This window comes from Delphinus delphis, chromosome 12, assembly GCF_949987515.2.
Source record: "Delphinus delphis chromosome 12, mDelDel1.2, whole genome shotgun sequence".
Lineage (NCBI taxonomy): Eukaryota > Metazoa > Chordata > Mammalia > Artiodactyla > Delphinidae > Delphinus > Delphinus delphis.
The window spans coordinates 78,861,540-78,882,226 of record NC_082694.2 but is presented as its reverse complement, the minus strand read 5'-3'; the positions used below and the strand labels follow the sequence as shown (position 1 = coordinate 78,882,226).

The following is a 20,687-nucleotide window of genomic DNA, read 5'->3' as shown; positions in this document are numbered from 1 at the left end:
GATAATCCAAGAGGAATATAGTCAAAAGGATATGATCTAACAATTCACAAAAAAAAAAAAAGCAACTTAACATATGCCCTACCATATAACTAAACATATGCAAATTGGAAATGAGATGCTTTTTTCCCTCTGCCTAACCTGATGAATATTTTAGAAATAGGTAACATATGGTGCTGACAGTGGAGAAAGGAAATAGCTTTATAATCATACCTTTTACATGGTTGCATAATAAGTATAACTTTCAGGAAGGAAATATGGCAGTAGCTACAGTTTGTATGCTACACCCATGGACAAACAGATGTCTTTTCCAGTGCTGTTAGAGGGGGAAAGGGGCAAAGAGGGGAAGAGAAAGAATAAAACAAGCCACCGTACACAATCTAAATTTCTACTAAGAGGGGAACAGATAAATAAAACGTGGTTCACATTCTCACAATGGAATGCTGTGGCTTCGTGTAAAAGGCTGGATTACACCTGTGCACACTGACTGGGAAAGCCATCATCAATACAGTAAGTGCGGGAGCAAGCTGAAGAACAAAATACATAAGATGATCTTGTTTTTTTACCTAAAAAAAGTCAATCCATCTATGTACAGGTTCATATAAGCAAAGAAGGCTTTATATTAAACCATTAATATAAGTTTCTATGAAGAATGCAAATTGAGAAGATAAAACGATCTTTTTGTTACCTCTGCATTGTTTGAATTTGTTCAAAGTATGTACTGCTTTTGTAATTAAAAGAAAAAAAAAACCCAGAGTAACTACTTTCAGACTAGGCTGCCCACCACAGCTTAAAAAAAGAGACTAAGTTAGGAAATTTTACTTGAATTTTAAATAATGTCCATAAATTTTGCAAATGTGCTGAAATCTATGAATCCACTGATCTTAGAGGCTCAATCAACCTAAAGCGGGAAAACTAGAAAAAAAATCAAGTCCCATGAGAACCAAATTTGTGAAGTCAATGAAAAAGAGAAAATCTTAGAAGCAGCTAGAAAAAAAAAGACACACTACCTACAGAAACAATAACAGCAATGACTGCTGCTTTCTCATCAAAACAATGCAATGATATCTTTAAACAGCTGAAAGAAAAAAAAGGTCAACCTGGAATTCTATATCCAGAGAAAATAGTTTACAAAAATGAAAGCAAAAATCAAAGATGGTTTCAGACCAACAATAAGAGAATTTATCAACAGACCTGCATTACAAGAAATATTAAATAATTTCTTCAAGTTGAAGGAAAACACTATCAATTGGAAAGGTTTACAGAAAGAAAAAGTTGAAAAGTAACTGAAATGGAAAATAGAAGGAAAAATAAAAGATTTACCCTTGTTTTTTAATTCCTTAAAAAGTTACTGGACAAAAATAATAATATAAATATATATTGTAGCAGTTTAGCATTTATAAAAAGTTTGACAACAGTACAAAGGAGTAGGAGGGATGTACACTGTGTAATAAAATAATTTTTAAATGCACATTGTAAACCCCAGAACAAATGCTAAAAGGAAACAGAGAAGAGATAGGACAAATAGAAAAATAAGAAGGTAAAACCTAACCAGTCCAATAATTGCATTAACTGTAAATGTTCTATTAATCTCCAAAATATACAAGCAGCTCATGCAGCTTAATATCAAAGAAACAAACAACCCAATCCAAAAATGGGCAGAAGACCTAAATAGACATTTCTCCAAAGAAGATACACAGACTGCCAGCAAACATATGAAAGGATGCTCAACATCACTAATCATTAGAGAAATGCAAATCAAAACTACAATGAGGTATCACCTCACACCGGTCAGAATGGCCATCATCAAAAAATCTACAAACAATAAATGCTGGAGAAGGTGTGGAGAAAAGGGAACCCGTTTGCACTGTTGGTGGGAATGTAAATTGATACAGCCACTATGGAGAACAGTATGGAGGTTCCTTAAAAAACTAAAAATAGAACTATCATACAACCCAGCAATCCCACTACTGGGCGTATACCCTGAGAAAACCATAATTCAGAAAGAGTCATGTACCACGATGTTCATTGCAGCTCTATTTACAATAGCCTAAGTGTCCATCGACAGATGAATGGATAAAGATGGGGCACATATATACAGTGGAATGTTATTCAGCCATAAAAAGAAATGAAATTGAGTTATTTGTAGTGAGGTGGATGGACCTAGAGACTGTCATACAGAGTAAAGTAAGTCAGAAAGAGAAAAACAAATATCGTATGCTAACACATATATATGAAATCTTTAAAAAAAAATGGTTCTGAAGAACCTAGGGGCAGGACAGGAATAAAGATGCAGGTGTAGAGAATGGACTTGAGGACACGGGGAGAGGGAAGGGTAAGCTGGGATGAAGTGAGAGAGTGGCATGGACATACATACACTACCAAATGTAAAATAGATAGCTAGTGGGAAGCAGGCGCATAGCACAGGGAGATCAGCTCGGTGCTTTGTGACCACCTAGAGGGGTGGGATAGGGAGGGTGGATGCAAGAGGGAGGAGATATGGGGATATATGTATATGTATAGCTGAGTCACTTTGTTATAAAGCAGAAACTAACACACCATTGTAAAGCAATTATACTCCAATAAAGATGTTTAAAAAAATGTAAATGTTCTAAACATTACAATTAAATGACAGAAATTGTCACACTGAAAAAAAAGCATGACAAATTATATGCTTTCTATAAGAGATGTACATTTAATACAGATAAATGAAAAAGAAGAGAAAATATATGTCATGCAAATGCTAATCATAAAAAAGCTAGAGCGACTGTAATAATATTAGACAAAATAGAATCCAGGACAAAAAGTATTACTGGAGATAGAAAGGGACATTCCATCACAGTAAAGGAGCCATTTCATCAAGAAGACAAAATAATATGTGTAGGCACCTATAAACTAGAACCCCTAAATACATAAAGACTGATAGAACTAACGGGTAAAATAAAATACACAATTATATTTGGAAATGTCAACCCTCCTCTCTCAGGAAATGACAGAACAACTAGACAGAAAATCAGCATATATAAAAATTTGAACAGCTCTAACCCAACTCAATGTAATTAACATTTGTAAACCACGATACCTAAAAACTGCACCATATGCAAGAATCAAATTCTTTTGAAGACAGACCATATGCTGGGCCATAAATCAAGTCTCAATAAGTTTAAAAGGTTAAAATCATATTGAATATTTTCTCTGACCACAACAGAATTAGATAACAATAAGAAAACTGCTTATATTACAACAAGCTGAAATGCTTACAGAGGAAAAAAGGTTTAAAGTCAGTGATATAAATTTCCATATTCCATCTAGACAAATATAAGCAAATTAAATCTAGTAGGCAGAAGAAAGGAAATAATATAGATAAAAGCAAAAATCAAAAGAAAACAACAGAAAAAGAAATCAAAACCTATTTTTATTGAATATTAATAAACTGATAAAACTCTGGCCTGACTGATCAAGAGAAAAGAAAGGGAACACAAATTACCAATATCAAGAACAAAAGAGGGACATCACTACAGGTCTGACAGACAATAAAAGCATAATAAGGAAGTACTACAAGCAACTTTAAGCCAATATATGCTAAAATTTAGGGGAAAATTCCATTAAAAAAACTGGAACCGAAAGAAGATGAAATTGAAATTTTAAAAAGCTTTATATCTATTATAAAATTTTAATTAGGAATTAAAAACCTACTCACAAAACTCCAAGTTTCACTGGTGAATTCTATCAATTAAGAAATAACTCCAATTTTACACAAACTCTTGCATAAAACAAAAAAAGAAGGAACACTGGTCAACTCATTATTTTGAGACCAGCACTACTCTAATACCAAACCAGAAAAACATTACCCAAAAAAAAAAAAATCTATAAACCAATAGCTCCATGAACATAGATGTAATAATCTGCTACCTATGTTATACACAATTATCTGCACAAAGGCCTAATGATGGTTCTACCTTGCCTGTGAAATCAAGTATAACACTGAGGTACTTACTCCTCAGAGACCAAATTTATAGGCACTTTCCAGATAATGTGGATGATTGGGAGACCTACATCTTAACACTCAGGAAGTTATCCAGTAAAAAAAGATCAAAAAAGATACTTCGGAAAGTTCTTCTTTAACTTCAACCTGAAAGACTTAACAATCTATCTTTAAGTGAAGAAAGCAGATTATAAAACATTTTACTTTCACAGAGCATATCTATAGTAACAAGCACTTCCAGAAAAATGTCTGAAAGAACAGATCATGGAATGTTAATAGTACTTATCTCTGGATAGTATGCTTATTTTTATTTTCTACTTTTGCTCATTCTTAGTTTCTAAAATTTTTACTGAGAACGTGCATTATTTTTTCAACACGAAAAAAATTTATTAAAAGTTATGAAAAGACATAGGGCTTCCCTGGTGGCGCAGTGGTTGAGAGTCCGCCTGCCGATGCAGGGGACACGGGTTCATGCCCCGGTCCGGGAAGATCCCACATGCCGCGGAGCGGCTGGGCCCGTGAGCCATGGCCGCTGAGCTTGCGCGTCCGGAGCCTGTGCTCCGCAACGGGAGGTCACAACAGTGAGAGGCCCGCGTACCGCAAAAAAAAAAAAAAAAATTATGAAAAGAAATAGTTACCATATAACCTGAGGTTCCTGAATCACAGTTCAAGAATGAAATGTTTCATTTCAAAATCTGGGTGCTTCAAACAGTCTGTGCTTCCCAACCTTTTTCATGTCAAGACACACGTAGAATATCACGTTTGTACGGCACCTATAGGTAAATTGATGAGGTTGCTGGAAACTGGAGGCAACCAGTCTGAGCTCATGCTGTCAGAGGGCCACCGGGCCACTGGAGGGCTGACAGGACCTCAGCCCACCTACACTAGGCAAGCTGCTGCTCAGCATTGGGAAGCTCTGGTTTATGGTATCTCAAAATCAGAACTACGAGAAAAATCTCCTGATTAACATAGTACAGCTCTGAAAATGTCTAATTCCATGTGCTATTTTTAGGTCACTATTCAGGATAGAAAGAGAAGACTGAATTACTATTTATGGCCTGGCAAACATAGCCAACAAGTTGCAATCCACATTTAAATATCCTCAAACAGCATATACTTTATAAAACAATAACTGAAAAATACCAAAGTGGAACCAAACAGCTCCTATTTCAGTTTGCAGACTACGATATGTAGTTTCAGAAACGCATTAACAACCATCCGGCTCCTCCTCTCCAGGCATACACAGGAAATATCATTTGGCATATGAGTTATTCCCATAAAGATGAGTTAGATAATAAGCAAATGATCACTACCTCACATTACATGAAATGGAAAGAAGCCGTTAATGCACATTAAAGTCATAAATCCACACATTCAGAAGCCAACAAAATAAAACATTAGTTCTCAAAGCATTATTACCTCACTCATGCTGCCACATTAACTGTACACAGTAAAAGCTCTAACAAATATCACAATCTGTGTAAAATACAGAAGGGTTAATCTTCCCAATTTCATGTTAACTTACAGATTTCTCAGCTTACTTACTGATTCAGAGTAGGGTCTAATGTCAAAGCTCAAAGGGGCTGTCTGTCTGAATCACTCCACCATTCTGAGCACCACTTCTCAGAAGCCCACTGCAGGCTCCCCAAGCCCTCACCCAACAAAAGGGACGCACTGGGAGAAAAGGCCATTGAATACCCCCAAGTTATTCTTCTCGGAACTTCTTGATCCTTATACGTTATTTAAGCCAAGCCTGGTCCACTTTAATAAGTGCTGGTGAAAAAACTATAGGAAGCAAATTCAGAAAATGCTAAAGCCCCAAGGTTTAGAAATTCACAAAAACTACTCCCCTTCGATTTACTTTCAAAAAGATACTGAGCAAATACGGCTTCCTACCTACCCTTATTGTTCTAATTGTGGTATGTATACACACTTGCATACAACAGGAATAAAAAACATGAATATCATGACAATTACCCATAAACTTATATATGTCTATATAGATATACAAAATACATACATATATATGTATTATGTGTACATATACTCATACATACACACACACTCATGAACTTACAAAATTAACTCACAAGAAACAAGCAAATACACTTCTTCATAGATTCATTCATAAAAATCTTTTTAATAGTTCCCAACTACCATTATCCACTTGATATGGTCAAAAACTGTGTGCCTTCTATGTGTCAGACACCATGCTAGGCACTAAGAATGCAAAAAAAAAAAAAAAAAGTTGAGTAAGGCAGAAGCCCTGCCTTCAATCTAATTAGGAATCAAACAAGCAAGTCAACAATTTAAAAAGGAAAGATTAGGCTAAGTGAAATGACATAGGTACAAAAAGTCCTACAGAAACATTAAGAAAAATGCACAAATCATGAGGAAGAGGGCAAGAAAAAAAGGTTTCCAAAAAAAGCTGATGCTTGAACTAAAACATGCAGAACTAATTAAATATAAAGGTGGGAGCTTCTAGGCTAAAGGAACCATCTGTACCAAGGCATGAAAAATACAACGGGGATGGAAAACTGCAAGCTACTTTATACTAGATCACAGGACATACGGCAGAGGTATCTTACAGGACAGACACAGGCTGACTCGTGTCCTGAACTAGAAAATATGAACTGCATTCTATAGTCAAGAGTGAACAATTGAAAGATTTTAGGCAGAATAACAGTAACAGTAATAATAGCTTAATGCCTCCTAAGTACTTAGTATGTCAGACATTACGCTAAGGGCTTTATATATATTAGCTCACATCATTTTTCCACAACCCATTCTATAGGATTTTGCCTGTATTACAGATAATTGAGGCTCAGAGAGGTAAAGTAACTTGTCCAAGGTTAATATTTAGGAAGCAGTGGAGCCAGACTTGAAGGGTAATCTTGAGAGAATTCTCAATGAAGGATGATCAATTTGACAAGGAGGGTAAAGTATTGATAAGTGAAGGGCATATAGAAGAAAACCCTGTCAGGAGACTGTTGTAAGAAACCAAGTAAAAAAAAATGTTAAGAGCCTGAACCAGGGCTGTGATGGCTGAAGTGCACAAGCAGGAAGCAAGAGCCATTTAAACAGATTCCCAGGACATGGTGAAGTTAAGATAAGGTGAGGCTTCTCCACTGTGTCACTCAGTGTAAGTGCAAAGAATTATTTCTCTCTCTCTCCCCTGATGGACTATAAACCCTTAAATCTAGGTAACCTATGTCTTATTCCTCATTGTAAACAGATTGCCTAGGATAATAGTGTCTGGCATATGGTGGCAACTAAATAAATATTTGTCAAAGTAAGAAAGAAGGGAGAGAAGGAAAAAGAAGAGAAACTGTCTAGATTTTTGGCTTGGTACAGATAATGGTACCACTGACCAGAGTACTGAGGGAACAGGGTTCTCCAAGTAACAGAACAGAAGGAACAGATTTTAAGAAGGGGAGGTAAATTTATATAAATATGTAGGAAATTTCACATTTGCTTTTAAGTGACAATATACACTATACATAAAGCTAACTCCATAAGAACTCTATTACTAGTTTATCCACTAGTATGTGTGGAATTGTATAAGAATAACGATTCTGACATACTAATAGAATTAATATCACCACTTATATGAGACTGAAAACATTTTTAAAATATTTGGTTTTTAATCTTCTGAACACATCTGGACAGCTGAGAATGAGAAAAATGAGAAGGAAACTGGCCCTAGGCCACTAATGTTGCATTTGACCAGGAACTTAAGACCAACCAGCCAGGGGGAATCCTCTGTCTTACCACCATTTTGTAGATTTCAAAGCTACCAATGCCTCCCTTCTCCTTGCTCTTTCACTGTTGATTACTTATTCTACCCTAATGCTGCTTTAAGGTAAAATATGTATACTATGTTCTTGCAAGTAAATGAGGAAAAGTCCATGGAAAGCACTAAATGCAAGTGCCTGGCACACAGGAAGGACATGACAAGTGGTTGTGTCATCACCACAATGACTATGATTATCATCATGATGATTCCTACAACTACTCCACTGTTAAAGTAACGCAAGGTCAGACAAATGGAACTGGAGGTCCTGTAAATAAAACGTAAGTAATAGATGCATTTACCTAACAGTACCCACTTAATTGTTTTCCTCCCATATGGTTCTCCTACCTTTTCATACACGGCTCCCACAGATCAAAACACTCCCCCCTCTTCTCCTACCTTCTACTCATTCTTAAGGCTGCTTTCCAAAAGTCACTTTTTCTCAACAATCTCATCTCACACCCCTGGTTAAACTCTCACTCTGCTCTGTGTTTTTCCTTCATCAGATTTATCAGTCTGTAAGTATATAGTTGAGGGTCTACATGCCTCGTGAGGTAAGTGGCCATGCCTTTTTGCTCACAATCATACCCCTAGGACCCAGGAAAATGCTTCACATACATAAATGATACTCAGTAAATTTTTGCTGAATCGTATATCAAACAATGATCAAATCCAAGATTATTTTTACTAGTCTATAACTGACCAACTCCTAACATATCTACAAATTATTTTCTGCATTGAATTCAAAATACAAATACTTTACCCCAAAACTGGCTTAGACTTTTGTAAAAGTTTCAATTTCAAATCTCTCCAAAATTCAGATCTTAAAGCAAAACATTTACAGAATAGAAATCAGTTAAGATGCTTTAAAATTATTTTAATAAATTCATAATAATCCTTGTCAATAAACAGTATCTATTCTGACTTTTAAGAAATATTAACTGGTGGGACTTCCCTGATGACTCAGAGGTTGAGAATCTGCCTGCCGATGCAGGGGACATGGGTTCAATTCCTGGTCCGGGAGGATCCCACACACCGTGGAGCAACTAAACCCATGTGCCACAACTACTGAGCCTGCGCTCTGGAGCCCACGAGCCACAACTACTGAAGCCCACATGCCACAATTACTGAGCCCATGTGCTGCAACTACTGAAGCCCGCACGCCTAGGACCCATGCTCTGCAACAAGAGAAGCCACCACAAGAAGCCCGGGCACCACAACAAAGAGTAGCCCCCGTGCACTGCAACTAGAGAAAGCCCGCGTACAGCAACAAAGACCCAACGCAGCCAAAATAAATAAATAGATAGATAAATAAATAAATGAGGATTTTTTTTTTTTTTTTTTTTTTTTGTGGTACGCAGGCCTCTCACTGTCGTGACCTCTCCCGTTGCAGAGCACAGGCTCCGGACGTGCAGGCTCAGCGGCCACGGCTCACAGGCCCAGCCACTCCGCGGCATGCGGGATCTTCCCGGACTGGGGCACGAACCCACATCCCCTGCATCGGCAGGCGGACTCTCAACCACTGCACCACCAGGGAAGCCCAACAAATGAGTTTAAAAAAAAAAAAAATTTACTGCTGCAGATTTGAATTTTTCGTTTTTTGACTATTTTGGAAACTCTTACCTTGACATTTCCCAATAATAGATGTAAAATCATCTTTTGCAGACCTGCAAAATATATGTAAAATTAAGACAACAGTTTTGCCATAACAACACTGCTGTGTAGTACTATAAGACATCACAAACACAGACCAGACAACTTCTCTAGACAACACTAACTCATTCCTTCTCTCATATGGATGGTTTTGTGCCTCAAGTAAGAGCCTTTCATTGGTGACAGTGTTTTCTTCCAACCTTCTTATTTCACTAGGAACATAGCTACATTAGGAATCTAGTGATACAAGCATAACTGATTTTAAGCACAGTCTTTTAATACAATAGAGATGCCTGGACCCTATCCACAAAGGCTCTGATGCAGTAGATCCGGGACGGGGCCCAGAGGCACAAATATTTTTTTTTAAAGCTCCACAGATTGATCCTGGTTAAGAACCACTGGTCTGAATCATACTGCAGAGTTTAATCACTTAGGGAGAAAAGTCTTGTTTTAACAAGTCAAATAGCTTTAACAAGTGACCATATTTATATTAGCGACCTACTTAATATCTGTGATATTGAAATATATACTAAAGTATTCTAATTATTATATCTTCAAAAATGAAAACTGGTAAACCTTCTAGAAAAGAATTTAGTAATAATTATCCAAAACTTTAATGTCCATAGTATTTGACGTAGCAATTTAAGTTCTACAAAGTTATCCCTGGGAAATAATTACAGATATACAGATATCAAGGCAACTAATGCAGCCTAAGTTATGAAAGAGAAAAACACAGCCAGTATGAAGAGATTAATTATTAGATTTTGCTATATATAATCAATGAAATATTATGCTATTACGATACGTGACATGGAAAGATGCTGACAATATCTTAATTTTCAAAAGTTATCCAGAAAAAGGTATCAAATAGAATGTACAGCATCATCTACATATATATATGTAGTATCTATCTATCTATCTATATTTTTTACACACACAGAAAAGTGTCAGAGGACATACACCAAAATGCTGACAGTAGACAACTTTGGACAGTAAAATTTGCTGTTCTTCTTTCATAATTACTTAACTGTATTTTCTAATATTTGTAAAATAACTAAGCATTACCTTTAAAACAAACTTTACAGACTCTTTAAGATTTTTAGCCATTTATTAAAATATTATAACAAAATCCAGTTACAAATATGGAAATAAATTTCCTCAAGAAATTGGACTATTAGGCCTCTATGTGGACTAGAGCAGAAAGGACATGATCTCTGAAGTGAACTTGACCTGATTTCAGCTCTCTCGTGTAACCTGGACAAAATATTCAACATGATTTCATTTTCCTTTCAATAACACAGGATAAGTAACAGCAACTTCACAGCTTTGGGAAAAGATTAAATGAGACGTTACATATAAATTAGCATGAACTAGACCAAAGTAAATGTTCATTACTTTCATCCTTAATATAATCACAAATAATAGTTTGCTCTTTCTGCTGGAAAAGGGGAGGGAGGGAGGGAGGGAGACATAAATTTGTTTTGTCGAAACTTCACAGAATGTATTCACTTAAGATAGATGAGCAAACTGGGGGGAAGGAGGTGCCTTCTTTATAAGAGTCCCCTATTTTAATGCTTTTTGTTGTATTCTGTGATGGTTTCTTATTAGTTCCCATATTTATAACATATTACTTCACTATCTAGGAATAAAAGAAACATATATTAACCACTGATAACCACCACCAAATTACAAATTAAAGTAGCAAATCACAAGTCACCTTTCACCCACGTGAGCGCCACACGCAAGCAGGTTAAGTACGCCACATTAGAGCAAGCTGTTAGAGTCACTTGCCACTCACCACAGAACTAAAGCTGGGGAAGAGCAGCCCCAGTCCAACCTGCAAAAGGCAGAGCTGTCTCCTAAACTAAAGTGTGTTTCAGCTTTGCATGTTTTCCACAAAAACCATTTCACATTTATAACTGCTTCCTAACATTGAATAACAACCCCAGATACTGTAATTATCTTTCATTTTCTAATCCATTCAACAAATATTTACTGGATACTGGGTGCCCACTACTATTACTTCTGGAGCCAACTGGGATTGTATGTGCTCTTCACTGTGGTAGAGAAGACACGTACAGAGAAGAGAGAACAAACGTCTTAAATATTATTCAGGCACAGCCACTATTCATAGCATTGACTTCGGGGATCTACCTTGCCCTTTTTCTTTGCTCACCATCCCACATCTTTGCTCAAAGACACTTCCTTTCAGGTTACTGCAAAGTAAGTGTGGGTGTCTACTTTCAAGAAAATCAACTGAGTGCCAACTCCGAGCAAGTCAGCAGGCTTGCCCTGTAATGCCCTCCCAGCATCTGCTTCCCCGTCCCACTTGCAAACACACCACTTACTCATTAAACATAAACTAAGCACCTATTACATCCAAGGAAATATATAAGTGCTAGGAAAAAAGGACAGCCCATGCCTCCCAGGAACACACAGTATAATGGAGCTGTAGACTTCAAACCCCATCACTTGAGTTTCAAGCAAATGGCACCCCTGGAGCTGTGCAAAGCAATGGCCCTAAATATACTGGGGGAAATCCACATATAAGCATATGGGCATAGATGGCTAAAAGGCATGATCAAAAGGTAGTATAGGTTTGTAGATAAGAGCATGAACAATGAAGCTACGATGGCTGATTTCAAATCCTTGGGCAAGTTATTTAACCATATTGTGCCAGATTCCTTATTTCTAAAGTAGAGAATAGTTACACCTACCTCACTGGCCTTCTGCAAGGATTGAGTTAACACATGTAACACCGAGTGCTGGATGTTAAAGAAAAAACAACGAACACAGTGGTGCCCAACATTGTTAGCATTACCTTACCATTAAGTATAATAAATGTGTTAATTATTATAGGAACATAAAGGATCAGCACCTAACCAATGAGGGGAAGGGGGATCCACTGGGAATGAGTTCCTGGAAGGCTTCCTGAGAGAGCTGACTCTTCACCATACCAGAGTCTTTGAATATAGTAAGTTACAAAGCTTTTTTGCAAATTACAGACCAGATGAGTAAGACCTTGATGAGCATCACTTCTGTTGCCCAGAAATCTTCCCTCACCACTTAATCTCAAATTCATGAGTGAATTCCTAAAGAGCTGGATATATGTATAAGTTTTATAAATATAATTTTACACACTAGCAATCCAGTAGCAAATGCTGTTACAAAAGCAAACAATTATTTTTTCTTTTCATCACAGTTTTTATTGACAAGTTCCAGAAACCCTTTGTCAAACTCTCCTTCACAAGCCTAAATATCAATGCCATCCCCACATGCATATTCCAACCTTAACACCTAAAATCATTCCATTAATGTTCTCATTTCATGGAAAGAAGATGGAAATTTTGATTACTATCTGCTGTTCATAAAGAAGTCACAGATGAGCACGTTTCTCCAAAAAATTTGACATCATTGCAGCAAATGGAGTAGGAAATGCTAGCCCATTTCTATGAACAATATCAGTTCAAACACTGTGCCACCTGATGCTCACTGTTGCTCTTAGAGAAAAGGGTCCTGCCTATTAAAGCCATGCCAGATGAAGAAATGAAGTTCTGAAAGACTGTCATTATTGCCAATCATTCCTATCCTGATAGTTTTAAGAAGGATTACGGAGTCTCCCAATCTGAAGTCGGTGCCCCAATGGGGGCAAACCCTCTTGTCTACTCTCCCAAAAGTTGAGGGGTCCAGTTCCATTTGGATAAATGGAAAAAGAAATTTCACAAGCAGAAAGCTAAAACCAGTGTGCTAACAACTGAATGCTCATTAACACTAGTTTTACTCAATAATAAAGTAGTAGAAAAAACTTTTGACTGGTATCTAGGCAACCTGAAATTTCTGCCTCAGTGCTTATCTTTTGAGACTCGAGAGTTAGGGCTTCCCTAAAGAAAGGAGTAGCCCCCACTTTCAGAGATGGAACACATTTGGCTTCCTGCTGATAATTTCCCAGAAAATCAACTCGTTTTCCTAAATTAGTTGCTATTGTTGCTATTCCTTTCACAACTGATATACTACTTAAAAATGAAGTACATGGAAAGCCCAACTTAGAGACTTCTTCTAGATGTGTGTAATGCCACTGATGTCTCAAGAGGACAGAGAGTATCACTGGTCTCCAGTAACGTGAAGCCTTAGTGTTTTGCAAACCCATATTCCATCTACAGCTTTCTGCCAACAAGTAAAGCAACCTCTATTTTTTGTATACCTTCCTGAGCATCTGCTTAGCTGTCTTAGCAGTAACTGGTCAAGCAAGAGTGATTTTCAGAGTTCTGGAAGATACACCGTTGTCTGCTGAGAAAGTAAAATTTCTCAGGAGACAGCAGAGTGACCTGGGGAAGCAGAAGGCATACTCTGAGAAAGCATCCTTCATCCTTCAATTGGCACAAGTTGGTGCTTGACACCGTACAAAATTACATGAGTTACTAATAAAATTCCTTTAAATATACCCCCTTTAAAAATCTTAGTTCTCATAAATTAGGTAAAACTTTTCTCAAGGGAAATTTTGAATATGAATAATAGTAACAGTTACCTGATCTCCACACACTGATCTTGAACAGCAGCCAAAAGCTTCCCATTGCTTTCACGAGAGAGAAAGAGAAACAAATTCCTATGTGAGTGTTTGCAGCCGTCTTCACCACAGATGGAATCATTTTAAGAAATTAAAATCATTTTCAAATTTGTTCATATCTTTAATTATCCAACTTTTTGACTTTATAATTAGATGAGTATATAGATACAAAAAGCATACAAAATAACTCAATACAGTTTAATTAACACATTTAAACAATACTAATCATATGTGGCACAGGGAATTTATATACAATAAAAATCGAGACTGCAAGCCATAAGGACACCAAAATTAATATCCATAATGGAATTTAAATGGTTGCCCAGGCAGAGGAACATTATGTGAATTTTATGCATTCTTACCTTGCAAGTACCGAATGCCAGTTCACCTGTTTATTAACCAAACGAACTAGTCCATCAGGGAGCAGAAAAGGTGCAGGGCTGAAACCACAACACATCAGCTAACTTAACATCTAATCACGGAAACCACGTATAAGTAGGTAAACATTATAAATAACATATAGATCTATGGCAAGCGATAAGGATTCTTTTCCATTAGAATATAAAAACTGAATACTGGCAAACCCAAAACCAAAACTTACTAATTGGACATCTGAAACTTGACCACATACATTTCTCTATTTCCAAAAAAACGTGGTGATGTGTTCAATGAAATAAATTTTTTATTTTTTCTAAGGAGAAGATACTGAGGGTGCCAGTAACATAGCAGAATGAGCTTATAAGAAACCCCTCCTTGGGAGGGAGGGAGATGCAAGAGATATGGGAACATATGTATACGTATAACTGATTCACTTTGTTATAAAGCAGAAACTAACACACCATTGTAAAGCAACTATACTCCAATAAAGATGTTAAAAAAAAATTCTAAGAAATGTTTGACATCTTTGCAAAAAAGAAAAAAAAAAAAAAAAAAAGAAACCCCTCCTGCAATGCACACCTAGAAATTCTGGCTCAACTCTAACGAAAACATATTCTAATGTACAGCTAAACTCACAAGAAAGAAATCTCCAAGAACTACAAATGCAAAGAGAACTGAAAGTCAGGGTTGGGTACAGGACAAAGAGAGAAACAGAACTCAAAATGAGAGTTAACACCTGGGAGAGGAAATGAGCTGTGGGCCACAGGAAGGACAGCAGCTGGAGGTGAGACTCCTGTGGGCCACAGGAAGGACAGCAGCTGGAGGTGAGGCTCCTGCAAAGGCCAGGACTCTCAAATGGCAGTGCTATCAGAGAAGGGAGAACTAGACAAACGTCACCACAGGCCCAGGGAGGCCTTCCAGAATCTCATCTCCGCCTGGAATTCTGGTCTGTGGGGGGATGGGAATGAAACCTATGAAAAAATCAAAACGCCAAGCTTTTACTGAATGCAAGATTGGACTGCGATTTCACTTTACTCATGTGACACAAGATGCCCAGGCATAAGCTCACGATAGCATCATTCACAAAATATATAAGGAAATGATCCACCATACGTGAATCAGAGACAAATTAGAGGAGTAACACATGAAGAAATCAAGAAAATAGGTGGAAAAGAAGCAGAAAGAAAATCATTTGACTGGGGGGGTGGGGACAGGAAAATGAAAAAAATAATAAAAACACAAAATAGGATAAAAAATATTAGTAATTTACATTCAGTATATTCATGTTCATTTTTAAAACATGAAATATTTAATGCCATCAGATAGTTACAGAAATAATAAAGATGAAACATGCAGGTGAATGATACAATCAACATGAGAATGATAACTCCCTCTGGAGGGGAAGGGTGGGGAAAGGTTGGGCAGAGTGTGGGAAGAGGACCTGAGCTGTAACATCTTGCATACAAAGAACAACAGGGCTATCATCTGAAGCAAACACGGCAGAACAGCAACAACTGCTTTAATTCAGATATGGACAGAAATCGTAACGAGTTTATTATATTATTGTCTATAATTCTCAGTCTGTTTATACTATTTCATGATTGAAAGAAAAAAACTTGAAAAGAAAAAGCCTCTTGAAAGAAATATTGGCCCCGAAACCTTTTAGGTACAATTACCGTAAACTCAAGAGCAAAAAACTCAACTACAAAAAAAAAAAAAACAAAAAAACTCAACTACAAGCTTTTTGAAAGAAACATACCACAGGGAAGACGAGATAATCACCTCATGGTGTGCTCACTGATGGTCTGTACACTGATCAACGTGGCCAATGCAAGGAAAGGGACTTCTTGGGAGAAACATACCTCCTGATGCCTGATCTTAAGGTGTTTACACATTGGGCAAGGCTTGTATCAGAGGGAGCACTTGGAAGTCCTCCTTCTTAACAAATAACAAAAGGACTTACTGTCAAGGAGTGACCCAAACAGACGTATCTTCTGCCATCCCTTTCCACGGGTGCTCAGCACTAGCAAGTGTAGCCCGGTGACACCAGGAAAAACAGCCTAGCTCTTACACTCCCCTCCCCACCTCTACCCTCTCCCTCACTCAGTTCTCTATCACACCCAACACCCCCAAAAATAAGATAAAATTCAATAAGGAATTTAATTTATGCGCGCACACACACACACACACACACACACACACACACACACACAGTAAAAGCAGAAAAGCACTGGAGCTAACCTCAGAGAAGAGCCAAAGGTCCCTTTTATAGAACTAGAACTCTATTATCTCTGGAGCTTTTAAGATTAGATGTCCTCGAGTAAAAGGCAATCTGTGGTAAATAATTCTATAAAACAATTCCTACACATGCATCTTGGTCAGAATAATCATTTCACTGTTCCTTTTAAAGGTGAATATTAGCGCCAGGCCTAAAAACACACTTAACATCCAAAAGACTTAAGAAGTTCCCAAGAACTGAAACCTAAAGAACCTTCCCTGATGCATAGCAACTGAATGAATATTAACCACAAGAGTCGATATAACAATAAGAACAAAAAGGCTTTTAAAAAGATACACAAGCACAGATCCATCATGTGGGCATTCAAGATAAGGCTGAGAACACTGAGAGAAAGTAGAAATTGCTATGAGATATTCCTAATAATGACTAAGGGATCAAAAAGTACCCTACTTTTACTGAGAGATCTTGTCAGGGTAGGCCAAATGTTTGAAAGGTCTATCTTATAAATTGGGTTCACCTGAATGTCAGTATCCATATCACAATCTGGGATTCAATTCTGAAAACTTAAATCATAAATACAAATAATATTGTTTGTATTTGCTGCTCATACTGTTTCTCTGAAGAATTCATGACTCACCTGTACCAGATATATTGGCTTAAAAATAATAAACGATCTGTAATAAAAAGAAACAGCAAAGCCAAATATGAATGAGTTATGCTTTAGGAATCATTTTCAATTTTAGATTTATTGATAATAAACCTGAAATATACTGTAGACTGAGTCATCACAAAACAAAACATGGAGAATACAACTCTTGACAAGAATAAATATAATCTAATATACACTACAACTTTTACATCATATATTGCTTTATATTAAGTCCCAAGTTTGTGTTATTCAAAGAACTTTGAAGTATTTCGTAACAGTACAACAAGTAAAAGTGGTTTGAGATGCTAAATTTCTCCTAACAGGCTTTAATAAAACCATGGAGTAGAAGTCATAGTAATCACCCATTAAAACCTAAGTATTTGTATAAAGGTTAAGATACCATTTTTCACTTTATAACAAAGACTTAAAAAATAATAATATTGCCTAAAATGGGGAAGTCCATGGGAAACAAAATCTCTAACACACTATGGACAGCAATGTTTTATATGATTCCATTTAAAATGTAATCATGTGTGAACCTGTGTACATGGTTATGTATGTATCAATAGCAAAAGGTCTGAAGGATAAGAGATTATCTCCAGGTGGTAAAATGAGGAATTATTTATTCTAATTTGTGGTTGTCTATATTCTCTAAACTTTGTACATTTTATTACTTGTGTACATTTCCTAAATTTTCAAAATTTCACATTTGTGATAATGAAAATTGAACATGCTAGTATTTCTTGTAACAGAAGATAAAACTATTTTATCTTTATCAGAAGATAAAATTAGAGTTAATTTCAAGTACTCAACTCCTTTGAAACTGAACCTTCTCCTTATAAGTAGCTGAAATTCCCCAGTATAATAAGGATGGGCTTTGGATCCAGAAAGAAACGTAGTCAATCCAAATGCATGACCTTGGGCAAGTTTCCTCATCTAAAAACATAAATTCCTAACACACCTACCTTGTTGGTCTGGTAAAGGATTGCATCAATAAATACACATAAAGCCCTCGTAACACCAGCTTAATCGGCTAGTGCTCAATACTTTCTCAGATCTCGTGAGCTCATACATAACGTCTGTCGGGAGTTAAACGAATGTCCTGGTTAATCAAATTTGTAATTTGAGTGACTCTAAACAGATGTATCTGAAACATCATGTAAAACACTTAAAACGGTCTGTCACTCCCTTTTCACCGTCGATGTCCGTAGATTCTCTGAGTGGGTTTGATTTTCTTCATTTCTTCCAGAACACATCCATAATGGTTAAACTCAGGCCATACTTTAAGCCGCATTAAAAATGTATGTGTGTAAACATATGCATACATATGTGTATATACACACATATGTATATTTATAGACATATCATATATATCATATATGTATATATGCATTTTTTATAAAATAAAGCTTACATAACATTTATGCTATTCATTTTTAATCAGGCTCTACATTAAAACTCAGAAGAACACATTTCAAATCCCTAAACTTCCTAAAACAGCAGTTATGAATAGAAAAAAATAAGAATGAGAAAAAAATTATCGGCTAACTGTATCATTATATGTAGAAAAATAAATGTGCTATACTTACCCCTAATTGCTTTTGTGATGATAAAGGATGCACCATGTTTCCGGTTGCCTCTAGGCTGCAAATGGAAAAACAAAAACAAATACATTTGAGAATTTTCTAGTAATACTTATACAATAAGTTATGTTTCTTTGCTAATACTCAGAGTACCGGGTACAAGTTACCAGTATTTAAAAACTACTTATAGGGACTTCCCTGGTGGTCCAGTGGGTAAGACTCCGCGCTCCCAATGCAGGGGACCCAGGTTCGATTCCTGGTCAACCGCATGCATGCCGCACCTAACAGTCTGCATGCTACAACTAATACCTGGCACAGCCTAAATAAATTAATTTTTTTAAAAAAAACTACTTACAGATAGAAACAAAGCAAAGAGAAGCAGGAGAATGAGTACTTTCTCCAGTAAAGAAACTCAGAAAAGACGTTGTAAATAAGAATTCATATGGGCTGGGCTCCATGATCTTTAGAGAAAGTCCTTTCCGATCTTCCTGCGTGTTCTGAGCCAAAAGCAGTGACTGGCACACGTTAGGGACTCATAAAATAGCTGTTGAATAAATGTGGGTTCCTGGTTCTTACTCTTCATTCTGTGCCTGGGAGGTCCTCTCTACGAAACTAATAACTCCAAGGTCCAGATTACCAACCCCTACGACCCCTTTTTAACAGAGAACCCAAAGCCGGGTCCGTAGCTCATAAATCTTCACTCCCCAAGGCATTTTGCTCACACCGCTATTACAGCGCATATTACGGTAGGCGATGAAAAACGTTTACTCCACTGTCTTCCCTCTAGACTGCAAATACCACGAAAGCTATTCACCTCTGTAAGCCCAGCGCCTGGCACAGTGTCTGGAACACGGACGCACACACACATACACTCATTAAATGCTTATATACTGAAATACACAAGAACCGGCGCAATTCAGGCCCAAGTAGGAGCAAAGGTTTGATGCCGCGCTCCACGACAGCCCAGCAGATGCTGAGATGGACTGTAGTGTCCTGGAAAATCCTCCCACTTCAGATGAGGATCAGCCTTGCCCAGCCCTAGCCGGCCCGCGGGAAGGGACCACCAAGAGTCTAGATATGAGAAGGATCCTCGAATCCAACGCTGTGCCTCCCCTCCAAGTAGGAGCAGTGAAACAAAACCAGCGTGGGGAGGTACATGCCTCAGGGACCGAGGTTCCGCCCCCCGACATCCTAATTTGGAGCCCAGGAGGAATCCCAGGAAATCCCACTTGGGGGACCCAGACCCTCGCTAGCCCACGGTACCGTTGCCAGGGCGACCGCATAAGCGGCGGAGTCCTGCTCCCCCGCCCACCCAGCTCCACTCTCCTACGTGGTTACTGCAACGTGGCTCTGCCGGGGCAGCGCCCGCACCAAGCTGGCCTCAGCCCTGGAGGAGCCTGGTTCACCTGTACTTCTGTCTCCGGGGGCCACTCGGTATTGACCAACAGGTCATAGAGAATCGTCTCCTCCTCGCCCTCCGCAGTGCCTGGATTCGCCGCCGCTGACTCGGAGACCGCCATGTTTGACCGGACCAGAGCAGCTGAGGGCGGGTCCAGAGCAGCTGAGGGCGGGCCCCTACGGCATCCCGCAAGGGACAAGCTTCCCTGGCCGCTCCGCTTTTGGTTCACGGGGAAAGGGGTGGAGTTAACAGGGCGTGGAAAGGAAATGCTGGGTTAACCCTTGTGTGAATAGGTGGGACAATGCCTATTAATTGTCTGGGCTACTACTTAGGTCCTGGTCCCGGGTCACTCCCTGTTTATTAATTGCGTGAGGTCAGCCAAGTTTGAACCTCTCCTATCCAGTCAACTTCTATAAAACAAAAGCGATAGATCATATCCTTACGATC

The 20,687-nt window shown here is 37.8% G+C and overlaps 1 protein-coding gene across 2 annotated transcripts in view; it reads right to left on the bottom strand.

Moving 5' to 3' along the window:
- NBAS (NBAS subunit of NRZ tethering complex) overlaps nucleotides 1-20,363 on the bottom strand; it is a 340,240-nt gene extending 319,877 nt beyond the window's left edge. For both annotated transcript variants that reach the window (XM_060027072.1, XM_060027073.1), the window contains exons 1-6: nucleotides 20,248-20,363; nucleotides 18,848-18,902; nucleotides 17,247-17,283; nucleotides 14,355-14,432; nucleotides 13,954-14,001; nucleotides 9,399-9,442 (exon numbers count right to left, since the gene is read on the bottom strand). In XM_060027072.1, coding sequence (XP_059883055.1) covers nucleotides 9,399-9,442; nucleotides 13,954-14,001; nucleotides 14,355-14,432; nucleotides 17,247-17,283; nucleotides 18,848-18,902; nucleotides 20,248-20,361 — 376 coding nt within the window. In that variant the 5' untranslated portion in view covers nucleotides 20,362-20,363. The remainder of the gene's footprint in view (nucleotides 1-9,398; nucleotides 9,443-13,953; nucleotides 14,002-14,354; nucleotides 14,433-17,246; nucleotides 17,284-18,847; nucleotides 18,903-20,247) is intronic.
- Nucleotides 20,364-20,687: the final 324 nt, after the last annotated feature.